The following is a 26,370-nucleotide window of genomic DNA, read 5'->3' as shown; positions in this document are numbered from 1 at the left end:
TGCTGTTTTTGTCTTGCAAGCATCAAATAATAACAAATCAATAATAACAAATTAAAAAACTAATGGCATTCCTCCATGTGCTTATCAGTATCTTATCAGTTAGGGTTATGATGATGAGGTCATGATTTTACCTATGAAACAGGTGGAGAAAGGAACAAATTGTGCTATTAGTGTTGTATTTTAACTTGTATTTTCCAAATCATATTTATATTGTTTTCAGTAATATTATACTGACCCCTGTGGGCTCCAAATAGCTCTGATAATTTATGTGGACAAACATTACTTTGTTTTTTAATTCAGAATTCTAGCTATATGAGTGTAATAAGTAAAATCACAATGTACAACAAAAGGTCCATAATTCTACACCAGAAGTGACAGACAGAGCAGATAAAGAGCAATCCTCTTTTAAATTGCTAGTAATTAGCTGCATCCTTGGTGCATCTGGGGGTAAAAAAAGAAAAAAGACACTGTCATTCACTCAAAAGTCCTTAAAATTGAGGATTTCATTTTTGTACTTTCCTTTAAACAAGCTTAAACAATTTTTTTTAAGTTGTCTTTAACAACATTTTACATTGAGGCATTCTGGCTATATGAACACAGAGAGTACCGCCAGCTTTGAGATGGTATTATTAAATGTGGTTAGATCCTTCTGATATGAATATGACAGGAAAGCCAAAAATGTTGGATCCAGTCTCTTTACTAGATTATAGGCCAGGTTTACTAACAGCTTGCACTAGCGCAAACCCTCTTTTGGCTTTAAAAAAATACTGTCAGTATTTAATAAAGACATGCAGTGAAAAATTAGCATTGAAAAGACATGGACAGGGTTATTTTTGCGGCCAACCTTATTAGATATGCATTTGTAGGAATTTCCCATTGAGATGAAAAATGGGAGGAGGGTATTTAAATGAATCATGCAAGGTGATTTAATAAGGTTTGCGCTCGTCAATTTACTGGTATTTGCGCCATTATTTACTGCCCAAATAAAGCATGTCTTAAACCAGAGGCTAATTTGCCTTGCTTTTGGTAGATTGCATTAGTCATTACGGAAATGATCCGACTGTGTCTGTGTTCTTTAATTTACACATCGTAAGTGGACCATGTGCAGAACTTTCCACTCACATAGTGCTTTTTTGGAATTATGTTTTCATGCTAATTTGCCCTGTTAGTAAATCTGGCCCTGTGTCAGAAGACATCTTTTTGTATGGTATCTAAAACAAAGAAGTGTTTCCTAACATGTTTATGAATTTAAATATTGACCTAATAGATGTCAATCCAATAAAAATGCAAAACACCAAAGAAGGAACTTGAGGATTCACAACAATGGCCTTTTTTTTTCCTCCAGATTTTTGTACTGGAAATTGGCATTAAATTGGCATTAAAAATGCCAATTTGTACTCCAAAATAAAACCAACCAACTAATTGCAGCAGTTTACACTGTTTTTCTATCATAAGTGAGTGAAATGTCTTATAAAATGTACTTTGATGTGATCATTAGAGCATTCAAGATATCATACTTAAAACATGAAAATTACGTCATAATTTATTCTCTCACATCTTTTGAAATTTGTATAACTAGCTTTCTTCTGTGGAAAGAATATATTTTGAGAGATTTCTTAGTGATTTTTGTCCATTCAGTTTGCTCCAATGTTTTTTGGTTACAAACATTCTTGAAAATATTTTGGTTTTTAATACTTCACTGTATGAAATTCTATGAATTAATATCAATTGATTCTTAAGAGCATTAAGTGATTTTTCTCTTTTCTCTTTCTTTTCTTTTCCACCTGTTTTTGTATGACCCCGCTGACCCAATGAGCATTTTGCTGTCCTTTGGTCATGCTTTAACTTTTTCAGTTTCTAGTATTGCATTAGTATTGTGTCCTTCTCATGAGTATTTAATAATAGAGAGAGTTAAGAGAGTTAAATCTCTTTTTTGGCTAATTTTGCCTGTAAAAGAGAACCTGCCTAATAATTCTGCACACCTGAATATAAGGCATTTTTCATTTCCAGCCTTCATGAACAATTATATATCACATAAATGATTCAAAACAATATTAATAGTAGTTATTAAGATTGATGTGGATTGGAATTGGTAAAATGTGCTTGGAAAAAAATATGATCAGAAAATCAAATTGCCTAATAATTCTGCACACAGTGTACAGTAACAAATGTATAGCTTGTGGTTACTTCATGTTAGTTAATACATTACAATAAGGTTCATTAGTTAAACATTAGCTAAAGTGTTAATGCAAAATTGTATCCGTATGACCAAAAATGACAGTTTTTTATTTTAAAATGCAAGTGATCACATTCACTGGCCTATGTTAACATCTTGTTTGCAGAATTTGTAATATTTCCACACAAATTACATTTTGGGAAATTCCCATGTGGAGTGCGGCCTGGTGTAACTGCTGCACATACAACATTGCTTATGGTACTATTGTATTGACAGTACTAAAATTAAGAAAAATACAGTGGCATTACAGTACAGTATATTGAAGCTTTAGTATCGCGTTACTACCATAATATGGGTTTACCATGCAACCCTACTGCTTGAGTTACAGGCATGTAAACTTTGGGAGGAAAAATGCAACAAGTGCTTTTTCCCATTTGTGAACGGTCACAATTGGCATATAATGCAACAAGGATTGCAACTGATTTTACTAACAGACCGTCTTTCTAAAGTCTTTCCCACCCCTTTTTTCTTTAAATGCGTGAAGAAATCACCCAGAAATGAAATTTCTGTCATTCTGTCATGTCGTTCCACACCATAAAGGCTGATTTATACTTCTGCGTCGGACCTACACCGGAGCCTCTGCGCCGCAGGCTATGCGTCTGTTTTCATTTATACTTCTGCGTTGTTGTCTGTGTCGATGTGATTGCAGACCACTAGTTGGCAGTGTCTGCGGTCATGTTAAGTATCAAGGCAAAAGCTGAAGAAGAAGCAGCTTGTCATGTACATTGTCAGAGAAACTTACAAATAGAAACGGCAGAGAAGCGGCGAATAGGTAATGGCTTTTGTTGCAGTTTGACTGCATGTGTCCCCTGGAACAGAGCGTTTTTCATTCCTATGGAAGTTGAAAATGCTCGCTCTTCTCCTATTGCTCCGTGCCAGTTTTTTGACCCGTGGGAGGGCTTCTAGCAGACCAGTCACAGAGCTTGCGGTCAGCGTAGAATTGACGCGTTGTTACATTGTTTTTAAGGGGTGCACGGCACGTCAGGCTACGTCGTAGGCTACGCGTGGGACAAACAGCTAAGGCGTACACTCAACGCAGAAGTATAAATCAGCCTTAAGACCTTCATTCATCTTCAGAACACAAATTAAGATATTTTTGATGAAATCCGAGATGTTTCTTATCTAGCCTTGCACATCCCTGTATTAAACACATAATTACATCAATTGTAAAAATGCAAATACATTGAGTGAGATAATTGTAATTTGCCCCCCTGAATTAAAAAAAAAAAAAATCCTCCCATAAGAGTAATCCCCCCATCCTCAGTGATAGGAAGAGTTCAATATCATAGAGCAGTCTATAAATACAGCAGTCAAGAGGGCAGATAACAGACCAGAGTCAGAACGAAGTGCAGGTTCAAACCAGGGTGAGCAGACTCATTAATAGGAACTGGGCAGAGAGACAGCATGAGAACTGACCAGACCAACAGGAAACAAGAATGACAGGAATCAAGGCAATCAAGATAGGCAAGGGTGAATGTAAAGGTTCACTGGCATTCTGGCACAAGAGAAGTGCAGAGCGAGCATAGATAACGGGCATGTATTGATGAAAGAAGTAGGGAACAGGTGAGAAGACAACGAACAGCTGTGCTAGATATTAATGTTATTTAATGGAAAACTATGTGAGTGGTGCTCTGTGGCGTGGCATGATTTTGAACAGCCTCTGGAGTCATAGACAGTCCCTGCCGAGCTATGTTGCTGTGTGCGTACTCTCATAGAAAAAATATTAATATTTTAAAGGGTCATGAAACCCCCCCTGTTTTACCCTGGTCATTCACACCTCAAAGCTCAAAAGTCTGTTAAAATGGGTGTGTAAAGCTCTGGAAAAGTGTGAGTGTAGAGGGGGGAAGAGGAGAGAAAACAACCAATGAAGCACAGACATAGAACACACTCATTATACAGAATAATGAATATTAATATATGAGCATGGAGAAAATTACAACAAACTCCCAAGCACAAGGGAGAAATGCGAAAGAATATTTAATAGGGCTAATAATAGGCTACTTTGATTACGTTTACGAGCACTGCAGTCTCAAAATCAGTCTTTTGTCTATTAGAATAATCGTGTTGTCGCGTTCAGATTGTCAGTGTTGTTTGCATATAATTCATTTGAAGAAGACTTGATGAAATATGTGTGCATAACTACACCGTGCTGGTTAATGTTTGGTGCAGGAGAATGTGTGAAATAAAAACTTTAAACACGGATACTTTATTCTGTATGAGCTATGTGCCACGTGGCCAGTATTATTAAACTCATCGCGGAGCTCCGCACTGAAACCGATCATATGCGCGCTCCGCGTGTATATCATAACAATCGGATTTTTCATGTGTTCGTATTCAAACTCCAGCTCTGACCGCATCGCGAGCAAAAAACAAATCAACACTCATGTGCTGCTGTGCCTACGGCTCGCGTGTTTGAACGCAGCCATGGCAGGCAGAGGTGAATAAGCTGCACATTTGTGACATTTGAATTCTCCGCTGTAATGCGATCTCACGCGAAAATATTTTCCATTTGTGCTGGAAGATTACAGCAAAACAATCCACATGCACACAAACCTCTGCTCTGGTCGCGTCTCAGGAAAACACATTGTGTTGTAGCACTGAGGAAACGAGCACCAACGATGAATGACAAGAGACTGAGGCGAGAGCGCATAATACTGCAATTATAATCTTATGCATACTACAGCGCAGTGATTGGATTAAATGAGCCCTATGTCATGAATATTTGTCGAGACTCGCTCGAAACTCGAAATAACTATTTTTCGCTTATGAAAAACATTTTGAGTACCTTTAGTGTTTTCAATGATGTGCAGCCTATACATATGTTAACATCTCAAAAAAAGTGTTTTGGGGATTCATGACCCTTTAAAGACATGGCATGATGCTCCTCGTCCCAGAGATGGGCACTCGAGTTAGAGACTCGGACTCGAGTTGCACTCGAGTCGCATTTTAACAGACTTCAGACTCAGACTCGGACTCGACCTGAAATTACTCAAGACTTGACTCGACTCGGCACAAAAGACTCGGAATATTTTAAAAACAACTCAAGCCTTTTACCCTTAACTACTGATATAATAAAAAATAATTTTTTTTTAAGTTTAAAAAGAGTTTAAATGGTTTTATAATATCTGCGTCACATATATTTCCTTAGGTGTCATGGTAGATTGGACTCTTGTCTTAGAATTTGATTACGTATGTCCGAAACGCTTATCGTCGAACAGCCCTATTTATGATCATAACCCACCAAATTGGCTAGTGAGTTGTTACCGCGTTATCCACCAAAGTTGTTTTTCACCTGCATTTTGCGGTTGGTGGATAATAATTCCAAAACCTGAAATAGTACTAATTGGACCGCAACATTAATTCAGAGGTTGTGGTGCCCACATCTGTATTTCTACTTTTCTACTCTACATTTCCTGTCTCTGCTAAGAAACTTTGCAGCTGGTATTTCACAGCAGGGTAAAGTATGTAATTTGCCCACATTGACTGAGAGAGCAGAGATGGAGAGGGGAAGCAATAATTTTTTCTGTGCACTATAATTTGGCTGCTAGAAACAGCTGGCAGTGCAGCCAAAACAATGCAAGAGAAAGAAAACTGAAGAGGAGGAGAGAAGAATGAGGCTAGAAGAGAGTGAGAGGATCACTGGTTAGCATAGCCCTAAGGGGGATCAGATTTAAGACTCCGTCATTTAGGGCAGATGGAGTTGAGCACACACAGACATGGCTGCACGTCTGCGTATGAGAACATGGTCTGTCTGTCCCGCATGTTATTTGACTGTCATGCGCATATCAGACTTTTTTTTTTTTTGTGTACTGGCATGCCTGTAATTTTTAAGTCTTATCAATTTTCATTCGATCTGATTTGTCTGTATAACTCTGGCAATGCAGGCCTGCTATCTGTTCTTGATTGACGACAGGTGGATTGCCCTAAAATTAATCAAGATAAATGTGTATGATAAAAGATATCAGAACTATATCAGAGGATTGGAAAACGACTGGAGAGAAAGAGAGAAGGGTCCCTGCAGTCAGACTCTATTCAGAGCTATTCAATTAGCTTCATTTGAGGACCGGATTATCAAAATGAAAAGTTGAGGTGGGCCTTGGGGGTGGGGGTGAAACACGTAACAGTTTCAAATAAATGAGCTAAAGCAAACCTAAAAAGTAAAAGTATTGATTTTACTTGGAAAAATGATACCCAAAAGTAAGCAGATATAATAACATAATAAATAAATAGCTTGGCAATTTACAGCTGTGTACAACTATTTTTCTTGGAACAAATATATGAATTATACAAGCTCATAGCTATTGGTAAGAATTATTTTATAATAATGGAAATATTCTGACAGTGAGACTGATTGGTAACCACAGGTAAAACCGTGCTGGCTACTCACTACTACTGTCAAATCATATTATGATATTATGAATCTATATACGATGAATATAAACACAGGTAAAAACTACACACACCCTCTCACTTGTCAACTTGTTGACTTTAATGCTCTGCCATGATGCTTTAAGCTTGATGTTGACTAGTCGCTGAACATGTGATTTTAACACCAACAAACATGGCCACCTTGCAGAAGACCTTCAGACTGTTATGACTTAATGTACTATATCTTATATTCTAGATTCTGATTAGACTTAATGTTTTTTTGTACAAATTATAATCAAAACTCCAAAAAATTCCATAATTTACATTGGCTGTAATAGTAATGATGTCCGATAGAGGGGGCTACAGGATAAGAAATTACATTTTTGAAGTCCACTTTTATGCTTAGTTTTCATCTGGTTAAAATGACAACCCATGACATGATAAACTGTACCGTGATGGTTCAGGACAAATACATGCATCGTTACACCCCTAATGGTAACACTTTACAATAAGGTTTCATATGTTAACATTAGTTAACTACATTAGTTATCATGAACTAAGAATAAGCATTTATACATTTTAGTTAAATGTTAATTTCAAAATTGAATGCACAGTGAACTAACATGAACAAACAATAAACATTTGTAATTTTATTAACTAATGTTAAAAAAGATTAATAAATACTGTAGGGATGTGTGTGTGTGTGTATAATATATATATATATTTTACAAAACAGTTTGTTCTGGTTCTTGAATCTGATTGGCTGCAAGCCTTTTCCAGCAGCCAATACATGTGCCTTGATAACTAATCACATTACAGCCTTGTGCGACAGTCAGTCACTATTTGCATATACCATAGATATGAATGAGAAGTGCCGTAAGCTGAATCAATTTTCCGAGACTTCTCTTATAAAGCAGCATTTTTTGGTAGCACTTTATTTCACAGTACGTGTACTTTCCTGGTACATATATAGTAATTATGTTGTACATACAGGTAAAAGAGTGGTAACACAAGTTACTTACCTGACATGTATGTACATGGGAACTAATAAGAAACACTGCTGTACTTTCCAATGGTACATACATCATGGTAACTACTTTGTACCTATAGACAAGTGTTGGGTAATAACAGGTGCTTACTTATAGTGTCCGTATAAGGTAACTAACAGACACATTATTGTACTTATAGTACGTACATGGTAAATATTTTGTACTTACAGACAAGTGTGGGTTATAACAGGCACTTATTTATGGTAACTTGTAAGACACATTACTGTACTTACTAATTGTGTTAAAATGCTTAAGCTTATTATTGCAAAGTTTAAAGAGCTGGTAATTCCTATGTAATGTTTATGTACAAGGATGCACTTTATTTTACAGTCCTATTTCCATGTACTTATTATGAACGTACTAATGAATATACCAGTTAGTTAATGCATAAGTTACACCTGGTAAGAGCTGCTGCTGAGAATGAAAATGAAGTTTGATGGATAATGGGCTGAATTTGGATCTGTGTCTTACAAACATATGGATTCTAAAGATATGGAGTAACGTTACAGCAAACAAATAAAATAGGTGTGATTTGTGAATTTATGTTGTGTTTTGATGTATCTTATGGTTGTATTGTCAGTCGCTGCATAGGAGAAAACACCTTCTGTGTCACACAGCAAACAAACTAAATATTACAAGTCATGAACAGAAATGTTATTTCATATTAAGTAGATGAGTGAACTGTATTAAAAAAATGTGATTTTAAACATGAATTGATATGACAGTTGAATACATACAACAGATTTAAAACATTAATCCCATGATTTTATTAGAGGGGAATTAATTTACATTCAAACTTTACGTTACATGGTTTACATTTTTATTGCTGTTAATACATAAGTATTTTTACGTTTTAGCCCTCTAAATACATCATTGTTGTATGTTTTTGTGTGTATGAAAACGTAAGTAAATGTACATGTGGTTAAACCACATTTTATGTAAAAATACACACGTATTCTCATGAGATCACGGTAATTCTTATTTAATGTTTATGTACAAGGGTTCACTTTATTTTACAGTCCTATTTCCATGTACTTAATATGAACGTACTAGTGAATATACCAGTTAGTTAGTGCATAAATTACACATTACTTAGGGTGAGGTATAAGCATGGTACAATATACTTCTTGAGTACTGGATGATATACTTTTGTGGTTCAACTTGCCTAATTTTTACAGGACAATAATTCACTTAATAGAGGTTTTTTGATGACATACATACAGATCAGTAACACTACTGTACTTGGTATACTCAGTTGTCATGTGTCAAAAGCCTTGCTTAAAAGGACTACTTGATAACACTATGAAGTGCTGTATAGTTACTGCAGTGTATCATTTTGGTAAGCACATTTGTTTCACAGTAGTTGAGTAAGTGTCTGTTATTTGTGTCCACACTTGTCCATGAGTACAACATAGTTACCATGTATATACCACTAGTAAGTGCCTTTTATTACCCACAGTTTTCCAGAAGTACAATATAGTTACCATGTATATACCACTAGTAAGTACAGTAATGTGTCTTACTAGTTACCACACATAAGTGCCTGTTATTACCCACACTTGTCTGTAAGTACAAAATATTTACCATGTACGTACTATTAGTAAGTACAGTACTATGTCTGTTAGTTACCATATACAGACACTATAAGTAAGCACCTGTTATTACCCGACACTTGTCTATAGATAAAAAGTAGTTACCATGTATGTACCATTGGAAAGTACAGCAGTGTTTCTTATTAGTTCCCATGTACATACATGTCAGGTAAGTACCTTGTGTTACCACTCTTTTACCTGTATGTACAACATAATTACTATATATGTACAAGGAAAGTACACGTAATGTAAAATAAAGTGCTACCCATTTTTTCAGTGTAAACTCTGAAAATGTATCAATGCAAAATGAAAGTATAAGAACAAACCTGTTTAAGTTATGGAAGCATATGGGTAACAATATTCAAGTAAAAATGTAATATGCAAAATAGCAATACAATATGTAAAATGGCAATGCATTTCTGTATTTAAATTTACATTTTCCATACTATATGTGCAACCTTTGGAGCAAATGATAATTCAAATTCAATTAAAGCTGCAAGCATCGATGAAAGGGCCCTCGCACCCAGTTTTCATCTGAGTAGCCCTCTCTCTCAGCTATATAGGACCTGCAAAGATTTTTCTCTGGTGTGTGCTGCGGTCATTCATAGCCTACACAAATATAGGCTAATTTTAAACTGATAATAATGAACGATGCTCTGTGTGTGTGTCTGTGAGTATGCGAGCTGAGCGCGAGCTCAAAGCAGAATACCCTTTGTGACATGCTGGATCGGAAATATGTGAAATAAGTTTTTCTAGTCGACTAGTAGTTATTCATTTAAGCCATTAGTTGACTAATCACATTTATATTTATTTAATTTCTTAAATACTGGAGAGAATAAACCATAATAATGAGCGTTTATGTAATATAGGCTATATAGCATACAAGCGCCCGCATAACGTTATGAATGTGACCAAAACAGCAAGGAGATTTTAATTGTTTATTAATAAAGTAATGTTTTCTTAATAAGTGTCGGCTGCGAAGATGAAGTTGGCATTGCTGACTCTCAACATCTCCACATATAGGCCTACTGGACTCGCCTAGAGAGAGAATGTTGGCTACATAATCAGAGTAGCATATTTCTTTTCGTTTTTAGATGTTTCTAGCTTTCTATAGATATATTTCTCTTGTCTGCGAGGCAAGCAGCCTATATGCTGAGTTTCGGTTCTCTAGCCTGTAAGACGTGCTCCAGTTCACGCGCCAGTTCACGCGCCATTGATTTGTTATATTTGCTTCTTATTTATTAAATCCAGGCAATTGGTTAATGAAACATTGATTAAAATGAAATTCACTTTAAAGAAAGGCTTTCTACAAAACAAAACTTAATGAAGGGTTTAAAATCATGTCTGACCCACTCCATGTCTCCCGATGTATTGCGCATCTTATGATGCATCTTACTCATGCTGTTCACTTTTCATAATCAAGTCAATTAATTTAAAACATAACATAGGACTATTTAAACATAAATATGAAATTACATTTTCTTTAATGGCTACAAACACGTAGACTATTGTACAGTACAGAGAAATTTCATAAGAAAGAGCGGATCATGAGTCACGAGTCGGTTCAAGAATAATTTATTCTTAGACTTATATTTAATATTGGGGGCATTCAAGTTATTTGACTTTTTTTTTTTTTTTTTTTTTGAAGTAATGCAATAGTTACTTTCCCTGGTAATTAGTTACTTTTATAATGATATAACTCAGTTACTAACTCCATTACTATTTTGTGAGAAGTAACTAGTAACTATAACTAATTACTTTTTTAAAGTAACATGCCCAACACTGTTGCCAAGTAGATGTCTTCAGGCCAGGACTATTATCAAACATGTGAAGTTTGGAGCAGATCGGACATTGTATGCCTGAGTTACAACAACTTCCTTTTTCGTGGCGTTAATCACATACATTGATTTAACGTGTTTCTAGTATGTTTTGTACTTTGTGACTTATTGAAATGTGTTTCAGGGAGCAAATTACAGTGTAAAGCATGCCATTTCCTGTTGCCAGCAGGTGGCGCTATGACTATCTGAATATTGGCATATAGACATCTTTAGGCCAGGACTTTTATCACACATGTGAAGTTTGGGTCACATTGGACACTGTATGTCTGAGTAACAACAGCTTCCTCCTTCATGGCAAAATATCACATTTTGTCAGGCCACCACGGACACGCCCTTCAGTGAAAACTCTAGATCTTCACAATATAAAATTGCAAAGGCTTTTAGATTAGACTGACCAAATATGACATTGATCTGATTAAAGCTCTAGGAGGAGTTTGTTAAAGGTGCCCTAGATTCAAAAATTGAATTTACCTTGGCATAGTTAAATAACAAGAGTTCAGTACATGGAAAAGACATACAGTGAGTCTCATTCACTCCATTGTTTCCTCCTTCTTATATAAATCTCATTTGTTTAAAAGACCTCTGAAGAACAGGCGAATCTTAACATAACACCGACTGTTACGTAACAGTCGGGGTGTACGCCCCCAATACTTGCATATGCCAGCCCATGTTCCCAACATTATGAAAGGGATTACACATCTGGATCTCTGCACAGCCGAATCATCAGCAAGCAAGGACAATAGCGAAAAATGGCAGATGGAGTGATTAAAAACTGACATGATCCATGATAACATGATATTTTTAGTGATATTTGTAAATTGTCTTTCTAAATGTTTCGTTAACATGTTGCTAATGTACTGTTAAATGTGGTTAAAGTTACCATTGTTTCTTACAGTATTCACGGAGACAAGAGCCGTCGCATTTTCCTTTTTAAACACTTGCAGTCTGTATAATGCATAAACACAACTTCATTCTTTATAAATCTCTCCAACAGTGTAGCATTAGCCATTAGCCATGGAGCATACTATCAAACTCATTCATAACCAAATGTAAACATCCAAATAAACACTGTACTTGCGCGATTGTAAAGATCCATTTTGAGGGTTATATTAGCTGTTTGAACTTTTTTTATGTTGTTTAAGGCAAGCGCAGGCTCCGTGGGCGGAGAGCGTCAGCATTTAAAGGGCCAAACACCCTGAATCGGCTCATTTATAATGATGCCCCAAAATAGGCAGATAAAAAAATTTATTAAAAAAAACTCTATGGGGTATTTTGAGCTGAAACTTCAGACACATTCAGGGGACACCTTAGACTTATATTACATATTTAAAAAAAATAAATAAAAGTTCTAGGGCACCTTTAAAGTACAACATCTGGAAATGGCAAAAAGTGCAAACATTTTGCAGACAAATATCTCAATTCCTTCTTTCAGATTTTTCACCAGGAGACGTTTTTGTATGGATTGGGCTGTTACATATGTCTACCGAATGTCATACCTGTACGTGAAACGTGGTGCGAGAAATTTTGTAGGTGGCACTATCGAGCCATTTTGCCATGCCTTATTCTGAGACCCATAACAGATGTAAATTTTCACCACTTCTGTTGTCTGTGCAAAGTTTAATGAGTTTTCAAGAACATTAGGCCCTCAAAAATGTGATTCATTTGGGAGAAGAAACAGAAATATAGCTGCAAGCAGCGATGCTGGGCCAAAGCCCGCTGTGTTGTTTTAGTGGATTCATTATGTCGGACTCACCGCAGGTAACTCATAATCTGCAGTTGTTACTCCTGACAAAAACATGCAGCGCCTGTGGAGTGTGGAAAGTTACTGGAGCGCGCACGTCTCTCACAAGGAACGTAATGGCAGTGATTGACAAGCCAGAGGGCCAATCGTTTATGCGATGATCACACAAACAATTGGCTGATGTTTTTAAGGCCCTACCTCATGCACAGATGATGTAAATTGATATTATTCCTTTCAGTGCACCTAATAAATAGTCTTTTATCAGTTAAAACTCACACTCTCCCTCACTCTCTCCTTGGTGACTGTAATTTAAACTAATCCCCCCACATTTGTCAAAAGATGGCGCTATAGAGGCCCTTCTCCCCACCTATTTCTACGGCTTTGCCCGTGTCTACTGGTTGAGTGCCTCAGCACTCTCAGCTCTTTGAATAGAGGGCTCTGTGCATGGGTGTGATCACATTAATGATAATTAGCACATTAATGATAATTAGCAGAGATTGGCGAAACTGTGCATCTCATTAATTCTTTAGACATATATGTCATGTTTGTGTGATAAGTAGGCAATTCGATGAGTTTCAGTTCATTTTTGAGTTTTAGAAAGATTCACGTGGGGATGGAGGCAGTTGAAAGCGCACCGTTTATTTACTTTACTTTACAAAAGCACAAGGTTTTGATGTTACTTTGAGTGTACACAAATAAAAGTATCATAGTTGTCTTAAATTAATCTGTATGGCTAAAAATGACGGAGTTGTTTCCGCTGTCGAAAAAAGAAAACGTAGCCTATTTAGTTTCATATTTATGTTTAAATATAATATTATATATATATATATATATATATATATATATATATATATATATATATATATATATATATATATATATATATATATATATATATATATATATATATAATTTTTTTTTTTTTTTTTTTTTCATTGATTAAGAAAAGTGAACAGCATGACTACATCAAGATGCGCAATATGTCAGGAGCACATGCAGTGGGTCAGATATGATTTTGACCACGTTATTAAGTTTTGTTTTGTAGAAATCTTTTCTTTAAAATGAATTTTGCTTTGTATCATTCGTATCTTAATTTTAATTAATGTTTCATCAACCAATTGCCTATATTTAATGCATAAAAACAAAACCAAGAAGTCAGGTGCGTATTGAAGCGCGTAATAAACAAACCCTCTATGTTGCCACGGCCTTTGGTGGAAACATTGTCTTTCTGTTTTAATGAATTTCTTGAATACATGTCTCAATCATAGTAGGCATACAGATGGTTATAATATTTGTGACTTTAAAGCAATAGGCTATATTGTATAAAGTGGCAGGCTATAAATAAACTTGACGTGACTTGTCTGGAGAGTGCTGAATTATAGAGCTTGTGCAAACATATCAATGTCCTTATGATCAGATCAGACGCTTTCTTACATTTATTTTTTCTTTATATTTGTTGTGTGTTTTTGTTATTGAGAGGAAAGCGCACATATCGCATAAGCCTGTTAATAATATAAACGGTGCTCTCAGCAGCATGGACGCGTCAGAATGTTCATTAACAATATGACACTGCGAATGTATTTCAAAGTTCTTTTTCTACCCCAAAACAAAGTACGAACAGAACTTCGTCTTGATTACATCACAAAATGAATCTTTGCTAACTCAAAATTTCTCCATACGCCCTTTCAATTAGGCTTAGGTCTCCTCCTTCATTCTTATAACTTTGATGTTCAGGGCATTAAAGGTTGAGCGAACTCTGAGTGGACTGAGCAAGCGGAGCGGAATCTTCAGAAAGGCGCTCTCCGCTCTAGAGGAAATATTGGCCCCTCCGCTTGCGCTCCACTCCGCTCACATGCTCTGATTCAAACTGATTTTTATTATGAATATAAGATTTGCTGATTGTTTTCTTTTGGGTCAGTGATAATGTCTGTGATGTTTGTCTGTTTTCTTTAGGTCTATAATGTTGAGCAGTAAGATGATTCAGTTGTTGGTGGTTGTGTTGGCTTCACCTGCTGCCTGTATGGAAGGTAAGACTGACACACAGGCCTTCAAAATCTTTTCAAAGAACTTTTTTTCCCCCACCAATAGTGGGCTACATGTAGGTGATTCGTTGAGACCGTTGCCATGTGTATTTTCAAATATAGTGAGTCTTTGGCTACGTTCACCCTGTCAGGTTTTGGAATTGACACCGCATTTACTTAAAGGTGTGAGTCTCAAAATTTCCCATTCAAACAACAGCTTACAGTAGGGTCTCATGAACGTGCAACGGGAGTCAAGCCCTTATTGTCTTACCAGTAACCATAGTGACAGTGACCAAAGTAATATCAAAATCTATGTCCATAAAACTGAAAAGTCTTTTCATTTTTGATATGACAAGAGTCCAATAGAGCAAATTATTTTGAGTTCATCTACCAAGTCTTTTTTTAACTGACAGCAGCTTTTAAATCTGGGTGAAGAGCGGAGCGTTTAATTCGCACGTAGAACAGTGAATGGATCTAAAACCTTCAGACGACACGCAGCTCATACCTCTGTCGCTGTAAGTTATGGAATGTACCTTCCTGCTTTTGATATACAACCACTGATGTACATCTTTGGTTTTAAAAAAAACAAAAAAAACATTAGGACTAAAGAATACTTAATGCGTGTATATATATATATATATATTATATATTATATATTCACTAATGTAAATACTCTATATCAGTGGTCACCAACCTTTTCAAGCCCAAGATCCCTGACCTCGACCTTTTTGAAAGACAAGATCTACTTGATAGAAAAAGACAGCCCAGATTGTATTTAGTATTTTTTTCATGGTCAATGTAGATTCTGATTTATTTATTTATTTTTACAAGCAAATTGGCCAATTCTGATACTGGTTGCAGATATTTATTATTAATATTATTATAATAAAACAAAAATACATAGCCATTTCAAATTAGAGGGAACCACTGCTTTTTAATCACAATCCAAACAAAGATGCTACGCACGCTGCATTAGCAGTTATTTTTTTTATTTGAATTAGATTTAATTTCAAGATTTAAAGCAAAAACAGAACTTTATCTTAGAGAAATTATAAATGCTACACACACACAAAAAGCATGAAACAAAAACAGCAGGCTGAATGAGACGCAGATTTACTCTCTGAAAGCAGGTGGCACTTATGGAGCAGCAGTGATACAGCGTTTCCTTGGTTACCACTGTAAAAAAAAGCTGAAATGCACTAATAATTAGCTACTTTATTCTGAGGTAAGAGGAAAATAAAATGCCATTGCTATCGACATCTTCCTGAAGACTGGATTCATAATCCTTCACCCCCAATTCAATATTTATATTTTCTTCCTATATTTCGAGCATCGTGAACAGTGAGGTGCTCTGCCTGCTATAGAATTTTATCCTCTTCACGTCCGTCTTCAGCGTCTCTGGCCTCTTGTTAACGGCCGTTTACACCCTCAGACATAATGTGGGATATTTACCTTTATCTGTCTGTTCAAGTAGCTCTAGAAAATAACATAAAAATGAATAAAAAAATACAGTACAAAGACTGGAGAAATGTAATGTATTTTTGTACTCATATAATACTGTTATTTTCGCGAGCTACTGGAATAGTGATAAAGATCGACCAGTCGATCGCGATCGACGGGTTGGCGACCACTGCTCTATATTGTATTATTGTTGATGTAAGGATGAAACTATCAAATTAAACATGAATACTGTCAATAAATTTTGCATTTATAAGGCAATTGTACATTTCTGATATGCAATCTTCACAACCCCCCAGCACACACAAATACAGGACTGACAACCATATTCATATTGCTGTGTGAACATGGCCTAAGTGTCTCTTTATAGAAGTACTATTCTATATATTATATTAAAAGAGACAAGTGATTAAATTTTTAATCTAATTAATTACATGATGAGGCAATTAATAAATCTAATTCATTGCAATTTAATCGCAATTAAATTTTGGCTGAGAAATTACACAAGTTATTATTGTAAAGCATCAAATAGACATTACAAAGAGGAGTTTCAGAAAGAAATATTTAATTAGATTCAACAGAGAAATTTTTACACATGAACTTTTGGACCAAGAGGTTGAGTAAATGATGACTGAATTTTCATTTTTGGCTGAACTATACCTTCATTTTTTTTTAAATAATATTGAAATATTAAATAATTTTTAAAAATAAAATTAGACTCTAAATAAGAAAAAAAAAATGTCAGTAGGTGGTGGTAAATGTTTTGATGATCAAGTCATTCATTCATTCATTCATTCATTCATTCATTCATTCATTCATTCATTCATTCATTCATTCATTCATTCATTCATTTTCATTCAAACGGCTGGATTCGTTCAGGAGTGAAGTAAATAAATGTTCTCTTCAGCCATCTTGAACTTGAAGCGGTACTACACAGACAAAATTGGTAAAATTGAACAAAATATAAAAAATATTTTATGTAAAATAACACAATAATAACTTTTTATTTACTGAACTGTTAAACTTTATAAAATCAGTATTGCATTTGCACTCGTTATATGGGAAAAAAAAGCACTTGTGTAATATTACACACTTTATCGTGTGATATTGCTTAACTCAAAAACAAATATTGATTAACTTCAAATCTAAATATGAGACAAAAACTCAAACATTTTATAGGCTTCATCGCGCGAGTTTTTTCCCTGCATCACATTCGTCATCAATCAACTGTATGAAATGTCAGATGAACTACATAGTTGTGGGGCGGGGCAAGTGTGTTAAATACGTTAATTTAACGCATATTTTTTTACTGTAACTAATTAATCAAATTAAGGTGTTAAATCAACAGCCCTTATTTCAGATAAATGCTGTTCTTTTGAACTTTTTATTCATCAAAGAATCCTGAAAAAAACATATACAATAGTTTTCAACATTGATAATAATATATTTTTCTTGAGCAGCAGATCAGAATATTAGAATGATTTCTGAAGGATAATGTGACACTGAAGACTGGATTAATGATGCTGAAAATTCAGCTTTGCCAACTAAGTAATAAATTACAATTTAAACTATTTTCAAATAGAAAACAGTTATTTTAATTTGTAATAATATTTCACAATATTACTGTTTTACTGTATTTTTGATTAAAAAAATGCAGCCTTGATGAGCATAAGAGAGACATGTATATGTATGTGTATATGTATGTATGTATGTATGTATGTATGTATGTATATGTGTGTGTGTACAGTGATCAGCATAAATGAGTACACCCCCTTTGAAAAGTAACATTTTAAACAATATCTCAATAAACACAAAAACTATTTCCAAAATGTTGACAAGACTAAGTTTAATATAACATCTGTTTAATTTATAATATGAAATTAAGGTTAATAATATAACTTAGATTACACATTTTTTTGTTTTACTCAAATTAGGGTGATGCAAAAATGAGTACACCCCACAACAAAAACTACTACATCTAGTACTTTGTATGGTCTCCATAATGACAGCACCAAGTCTTCTAGGCATGGAATGAACAAGTTGGTGACATTTTGCAACATCTAATTTTTTCCATTCTTCAAGAATGACCTCTTTTAGAAACTGGTTGCTGGATGGAGAGTGATGCTCAACTTATTTCTTCAGAATTCCCCATAGGTGTTCAATTAGGTTCAGATCAGGAGACACTGGATCACTTTCACACTGTTCTTCTTCAGAAATGTGTTTAGGATCGTTGCCATGTTGGAAAAGTGCATGACGACCAAGAGCACAGAGTGTTGGTAGCATTTTCTCTTTCAGTATAGAGCAGTACATCTGTGAATTTATGATGCCATCAATGAAATGCGGCTCCCCAACACCAGCAGCACTCAGGCAGCCCCACATAAGGACACTGCCACCACGATGTTTTACTGTAGGCACGATAATTTTTTTTTTTGTATTCCTCACCTTTGTGACGCCTTCAGTTTCAAAAACATTTACCTTGGTGTCATCACTCCAGAGTATAGAGTCCCAGTAGTCTTCATCTTAAACTCTAGGCGGGCTTTTTTGTGTTAGCTTTAGGAGAGGCTTCTTTTGTGGACGACACCCATGCATGCAATTCCTCTGCAGTGTACGCCGTATTGTGTCATGGGAAATAGTCACCTCAGTTTGGCTTTCTGCTTCTTTAGATAACTGCAGTGAACCTGCATGCCGATTTTCTTCAACCCTTCTCATCAGAAGACACTCCTGTCGAGGTGTTAACTTCTGTGGACGAACTAGACGTCTTTGAGAGATGGCTGCAGTTCCATCTTTTTAAAATTTTTGTACCACTTTTGCTACAGTATTCTGACTGATAATTAAGCTTTGCTGATCTTCTTGTAGCCTTTACCTTTCTGGTGTAAAGAAATTATTTTCTTCTTTAGGTCTTGTGACATTTCTCTTCCATGTGGTGCCTTTGGTGATAGCATGAAATGGGAGGGGGTTTTAACACCCTTTTATTGTCAACTGTCTGCTGGACACCTGTATAATGTATAATTAGACTCACTTGTGGTTGAATTCTTGTTAAATTAGACATTTGTAGTCTAAAATTTAGCTTTGCTCCAGAGACTTTCAGTGGGGTGTACTCAATTTTTGCATCACCCTAATTTGAGTAAAACTGAAAATTTTGTTCTCTTATTTTGTTCTAAGTTATATTATTAACATTACTTTCATGTTATAAGTTAAACAGAAGTTATATAAAACTTAGTCTTGTCAGCATTTTGGAAATTAGTTTTGTGTTCATTGAGATATTGTTTAAAATGTTATTTTTCAAAGGGGGTGTACTCATTTTGAGCACTGTGTATATATTTATCACACACGCGCACGCATGCATGCACGCACGCACACACACACAGTCAAACCAAAATTTATTCAGACACCTTGAACATTTCATTCATTAATAGTTTATTCACTATAGTTTAAAAAAATGGTAATAAAATATGACAAGATCTCAGAGTTAAACTGTGTCAGAAAAAAAGAATCTTAATTATGTCAGATAACACTTAAACAAAACATGGTCAGGTCAAAGTGTCTGAGTAGTTTTTTGTTTGACTGTATGTTAAATATGTTAAACAAGATAAATTCTGTATGCTTAATGTCATGAAAGTATGCGTTTAATCACGATTATATATATATACATACACTGATTATTTATATATATATATATATATATAATGAATGAAATGTTTGTGTCTGAATAAATTTTGGTTTGACAGTGTGTGTGTATATATTATATTATATTATATTATATTATATTATATTATATTATATTATATTATATTATATTATATTATATTATATTATATTATATTATATTATATTATATTATATTATATTATATTATATTATATTATATTATACACACACACAAGTCTATTTATACATGTATATAAAAATCAGTCAGAGGGAGACATGGGAAATCCAAAACATCTACCCGAAATAAATACTGGACAATAAGCACACACACATATATACACATATGTGTATGTGTGTGTATATATATATATATATATATATATATATCTATCTATATATATATCTATATATATATATATATATACAGCTATGGAAAAAAAATAAGAGACCACTTAACATTGATTTCTGAACTTGGAGTGGTCTCTTAATTTTTTCCATAGCTGTATATATATGTATATGTATATGTATATGTATATATGCAGTGTTCCCTCTAATTTTTTTTCTCGCTGAGCAAAACTTTTCTCTGTTGAGCGCACATTTTGGCCACCTGAGCAAAAACATTCTTTATATCAGAGCTGTACAATGAACGTAAACATACACACACACACACACACATTTTCACATTGCTGTATTAACTGTACCAGTCTTTACCAAGATATTCTATTAAAAAATAATTTCTGTCCTCCTGCAGGACAGTTCAATTCTTTATAATAATATAATAATGAGCAGATAATATAATAATGAGCAGTTACAATGATGGTTTGGGACAACCATAATGTGTGTTTGTACAGTCAATTAATGGCAACAGACAGTGTTAAACCATCAAAATTATATGTTTACTGCTTATGAATTTCCCAGATTTTATATACCAGGAGGTTAAGATGGCAAGGAGCCCTAATCAATCCCCCAATTGTGAGATCAATTTTTTGTAATAAAATAATAAAATAAAATAAATTCTAAAATAAAATTGATATACAGTATTATATCAGTTTAAATGCTTCCATTTGTTTTAATATATTATATAGTGAAAAACTGAAGCATTTAAACAGATCTGATAGCTAAATATTTTTTTTTTTTAAAAGTGAACATGTTAACTCTTTTATAGTTATCTAAACATCTCTGAAACCCACACCACCACCACACACAAAAATCAATTTAAACTGATGTATATCACTGATGTATTTTGAGTTTGCAAGCTATACCTGTGGTGGGTGTGTGATTTGTAAATGTCTCAGAGTTGTCTTTCTATGAAACCTGTAAACCGCATTCACCGGTTCTAACTCTATAGCGACAATAACTCTATAGCGGTTGTCCAGAGCACTGCAATTATTTCTCATTTAAACTACTACAATCATTTTCATGTCTGTTCTGCGTGGCAGCGGCTTCAGAAGTGCGCGGCCGTGCACGCGCGCAACTTAGAGGGAACATTGTATATATATATATATATATATATATGTATGTGTATATATATATATATATATGTATGTATATATATGTATATATATATATATGTATATGTGTGTAATAAAATCCATATATATATAATAAAAAAATATATATATATATATACACACACAATGTTCCCTCTAAGTTGCGCGCGTGCACGGCCGCGCACTTCTGAAGCACTATATATATGCATTCCTGCATTACATTCATAAGATTCTGCATTCCTAATCTCAGAGGGCAGGGAATTCCACAACTTAGGAGCCAAAGAAGAGAAAGCCCGGTCACCCATAGATTTTAGCCGTGTTGTTTGGACAGTTAAAAGACCAGCTTCAGAAGAGCGTAGAACACGTGTAGGAGTGTAGGGGGTTAAAAGCTCACACAAATATTGAGGGGCCAAATTATTCAAGGCCTTATAAGTGAGCATGAGAATTTTAAAATCAATATGAAAACTAACAGGAAGCCAGTGCAGTTATTCCAGGATAGGTGTGATGTGCTCTCTTGCACTGGTCCTAGTCAGAATTCTAGCTGCTGAATTTTGTACCAACTGTAATTTACTTAGGGTAGCTTTAGAAACTCCAGCCAGCAGTGCATTACAATAATCAATGCGTGAAAAAACAAAAGTGTTGATTAACTTTTCAGCCACAGAGAAAGTCAACATGGGACGTAATTTAGCAATGTTTCTGAGATGAAAAAATGATGCTTTGACTGTGTTACGAACATGATGGTCAAATGTTCAATTGGCATCAAATATCACCCCCAGATTTTTTAGTTTAGTTTGGAATTGTAAAGCAGAGCCATCCACACTTAAGGTTATGGACTCTGCTTTACGCAACTGATGAGGTGAACCAATGAGCACCACTTCAGTTTTGTCACTGTTTAGACAAAGAAAATTTTCAGACATCCATTTTTTAATCTCAGTAAAACATTGAGAAAGAAAAGAAACATGCATATTGACACCAGGTTTTGAATGTATATAGATCTGAGTTTTGCATAAAAGTGAAAGTTAAGACCAAGAGTTCTTAAAAGTTGGCCAAATGGAAAAATGTAAATACTAAAAAGTAAAGGGCCCAAAACTGATCCCTGGGGAACACCACAGTGCACCACACTGATCTCAGACTTGCAATCACCCATCACAACAAACTGCTTGCGATCAGAGAGGTAAGACTTAAACCACTGTAATGCAGACTCAGAAACTCCAAAGATAGTCTAGAGATGTATGAACGGGTGATTAAAATGGAGCAGGGGTGTGAGTCATGTCACTCCGCACGTAGTCCAATCATTTATCACGATTGAAGTTCAAAGTGTACGCGCATCGTTATGAATGCGCACACACCCAACCACGCCCAACCATCTACTCACGTGAACAGCTTCAGTGAACACGGATGATTCACGTAAGCAAATCCAATATATTGGCTGCGTCCGAAAACTGGAAAATGTTGCCTTACGAGGACACATTTCAAGGTAGTAAGGCATCAAGGCACGTCCGAATCCAATGTTAGCTTCACTTCCTCTCTCATGAGATACCTTCATCTGATCGATTTTTGAAGGAAGCATAGATGTATCCTTAGCTGGCTTTGATATCCCACAATCCTGTGCTTTCCATTCTGTGACAGTTGAGCTAGAAAAATAAAGATGGCGTCCGAAAGTTGTGTTTGCTGCTCAGTTTTTGTACAAATGTACGATTTTGATCAACATATTTCAATTTTGATATAATTTCTATTGAGAAATTACTACTGTAGTAATTAAATATTTGTTTAGTTCTCACCAAAGCTCACGCTATATTGCTGTAGATCATTAAACTGTTACACTGCCTCAGAAGTATGTCCGAAATACTTTACTTTACTTTATACTTTATTTGTCCCTATAAAGGGAAAATTGTCTTGGGCAATACAGGTTAAAGCTGCACAAACATAACACTCACATAAATAACAATCACACAATCATGTCCTTTTGATTTGAATTCAACAGCCTTGTAGCCAGAGGAATGAAAGAATTTCTGTAGCGGTTGTATCTAAACCTTGCAGTGCGGAACCGTCGACCAGATGGAAGTAATTCAAATTCAGGATAAAGTTCACAATTTCGTGAGGTACCTTCATGCACAAACGGTGCCGTACAAGTCATTCTCTTATAAGATAGCGAGGCAGCAAGACAGCTACCTAGGTTTTCGGATGCAGCCCCCGTCTTTCATTTTTATATGCAGGTCTAGTAAAATTTAACCAATCTATTGATCATTTTTTGTAATGATTCCATAACATTAATGTTAAACGATTCTGGGCTAATTTAGCAAAGTAACGGCAAGGCTGGTAACTCTCACGCAATTGACCCAATTCTCATGCTCTCACCCCCATATTCTCACGCAGACTCGTGCAGCAGTGAGGGGAAAAAAATCGCGCCGCATAAACTCGCAAAGCAACGCACAGAGAGACCAGACAGACAGTGTACAGACTAGTGAGTTTTTGTGACAATTGTGAGGGATATACACAATTTATTCCCATAAACTGTGTAGTCAGCCGTTCTCCCTCCCATCTGCACCGTGTGAACGCAGGCAGGCCAGTGAGTTACAGGGCGCTCCGTGTCTCCGTCCAGTTTAGCTAGTAACTAATAGGCCTATGCTGTTATATAGTTTAGGATGTGTGTTAGGATGATTAGTAAAGAATATGCCACCGCTAATTTACATTATGCATCCACTGTCGTTTTGCTTTGTATTTAAATATATATTTTTTTTAATTCAGTTGGATAATGGTCGCTGCCGCTCCACATTCACAGATAATACTTTGATTACTTTTCAGTAGCAGGCTCATCAAGATTACAAATTAATATCATATAGCCTTCTGCTGAGTTAGGATGATGAGGAGGAGGAGGAGGATGAGGATACATACACAGAATACACACAAATAAGTACAAAAAAATAGCAAAAAATGATAAAGGGTATAGTAAAAGTTTTCCTCAGTTTTACCATTATATAACAGATTTTGACATTATTTTGTATGTCAGTTTTAATAATCAACCTCTGGGACATAAAAGTGACCATAGTTGAAGAAAGAGAGATAACCATGTTTCTTGGCTAAACGTCCCATAATTGTAGATAGAAGGGAAATGTCTGTCTTGTGTGTGTTCTGCAGATAAAGGCAGCACTGGTGACGTTGAGTGTGTGTGCGAGGGTTTTTCATGCAGTGGTATCCAGCGCTGTTTTGGCCTGCAGTGTTTCTCCTCACTGTCCTTTGAGAATGGGGCAGCCCTACAGCAAAAAGGGTGCATTGTGGCTAGTGAAGAAGGGGCAGTACGCTGCAAAAACTCCCCATCTGTGGACACGCCGGTGTACTGTTGCCAGGAAACATTGTGTAATATAAATATTACCATGGAGATGCCAAATACAGGTGAATCATTAATTTAATCATTAATTGTAATTTTTTTTAAACATCTCACCATAAATGTACAATAGTTTAATGATAAAACTGTAAGTTTTCCACTCATGCTATTTGAAATGGGCGAATCTCAAAAAAATGGTCAAAAACATGTCTGGGTCACGTTACAACCCCCAAAAACAAAAGAAAAAAGTATTTTGGCATTAATACCATGAAACCTATTTCATGGCCTTCTATTTCATGATCCTTTGTTTAAATTATGAAGTATGGATCAGACCATGTGAGATTTGTTCATATTTTTAAAATATCTCTTGCATTTCTGAATGATGTCCTTTGGGAAGGATTGCACTAACTCTCATGTAAAAGCAAATAAATGTCTGTTAAACATTGCATAATCTAAATTAGTTTCCTGTAATATCTAACAATTTATGTTTTTTATTTTTTTTATTTTTTGTAAAATAACTAGTCATTTAGTCTATGGGCTGAGATACTGGGATAGGCTTCGGCATCCCCACAACACAAGTGGATGGATGAAATTAATCATTGGAAATAAAATTAGCCTCGGACCTCGAGCACTGAGGCCAAAATTAATTTGCGTTTTCTGTCGGGCCAGTAGCCCCACAGTGCTACCCTAACACACGTCCTTAACATGCCTCAATAGAACAGCGTCACACAACCTCACCTATTCACCAGCATAGGGAATCTAGCTGACTGAAAACTAGCTAGACAAAATGAGCATGACATTTGGTCTTTTTTTAAAGACATACGACTCCAAAATAAAAAGACCAATGAATTACAATATTTTTTTTTACAGTGACAGTAATTTAGTAATTTGTGTCAGGAATGTACATCAACCATGCTGAATCAAATGCTGAATGCCAGGCAAAGCGTTCACACCGATTTGGTTAGTGTTAGTTCACCCAAAGATGAAAATGTCTTCATTTACTCAACCTCATGCCAATCCAAACCCATATGACTTTCGTGCATCTTCAGGACACGCATGTGAACACAGCCTATTTTAATGAAATCTGGGAGAAATCTGTCCCTCCATTAAAAGTCTATTCACTCATAACTCTGACGCTTCAAAACATTCATTAAGAATCATGAATCGAGCAGTTTAATCCAAGTCTTCTGAAGAGACACAATTGCTTTAAATAATGAACAGATTTAATTTAGGCTTATTGACATATAAACACTGAGCAGCAAATAATGTTTGCAGCATTCAAATTTGGTTACAGAAGCAATGGTTAGGCTACATGTAATAAATGAGATCAACAGGGCTGCTGTAACAGCAGTCATCAATTGATTTAAGTGCTTGGTCAGCAGGGGCTCCCCAAACCTGTGGGGCCCTACGCATTTGCGTGGGTTGCATGGTGGTTAACAACGCTACTGCACGGATTGCCCTGGGCCCACTTGGGTTTTCCATTCACAAACTACAAAATAGTTTGACCATCAGATATTCTTAATGGCTGCTGCTTCTGGCAGATCTCTACAAATTATTCATTCATGACATACACTTGTCTATTGTCACACCAATCGCTTCCAAAC

At 35.4% G+C, this 26,370-nt stretch overlaps 1 protein-coding gene across 2 annotated transcripts in view; it reads left to right on the top strand.

The window, feature by feature from the left end:
• The window catches only part of LOC137035371 (activin receptor type-1-like), a 68,489-nt gene that overhangs the window by 6,584 nt on the left and 35,535 nt on the right, over positions 1 to 26,370 (top strand). The window contains exons 2-3 of one of the 2 annotated variants that reach the window (XM_067408575.1): positions 14,778 to 14,851; positions 24,580 to 24,834. In XM_067408575.1, the coding sequence (XP_067264676.1) occupies positions 14,785 to 14,851; positions 24,580 to 24,834 (322 nt within the window). In that variant the 5' untranslated portion in view covers positions 14,778 to 14,784. The remainder of the gene's footprint in view (positions 1 to 14,777; positions 14,852 to 24,579; positions 24,835 to 26,370) is intronic. The other variant, XM_067408576.1, reaches the window with a different exon arrangement.

This window comes from Chanodichthys erythropterus, chromosome 14 (assembly GCF_024489055.1).
Source record: "Chanodichthys erythropterus isolate Z2021 chromosome 14, ASM2448905v1, whole genome shotgun sequence".
NCBI lineage: Eukaryota > Metazoa > Chordata > Actinopteri > Cypriniformes > Xenocyprididae > Chanodichthys > Chanodichthys erythropterus.
The sequence above is the reverse complement of the archived record's forward strand: the minus strand, read 5'-3'. Positions and strand labels throughout refer to the sequence as shown.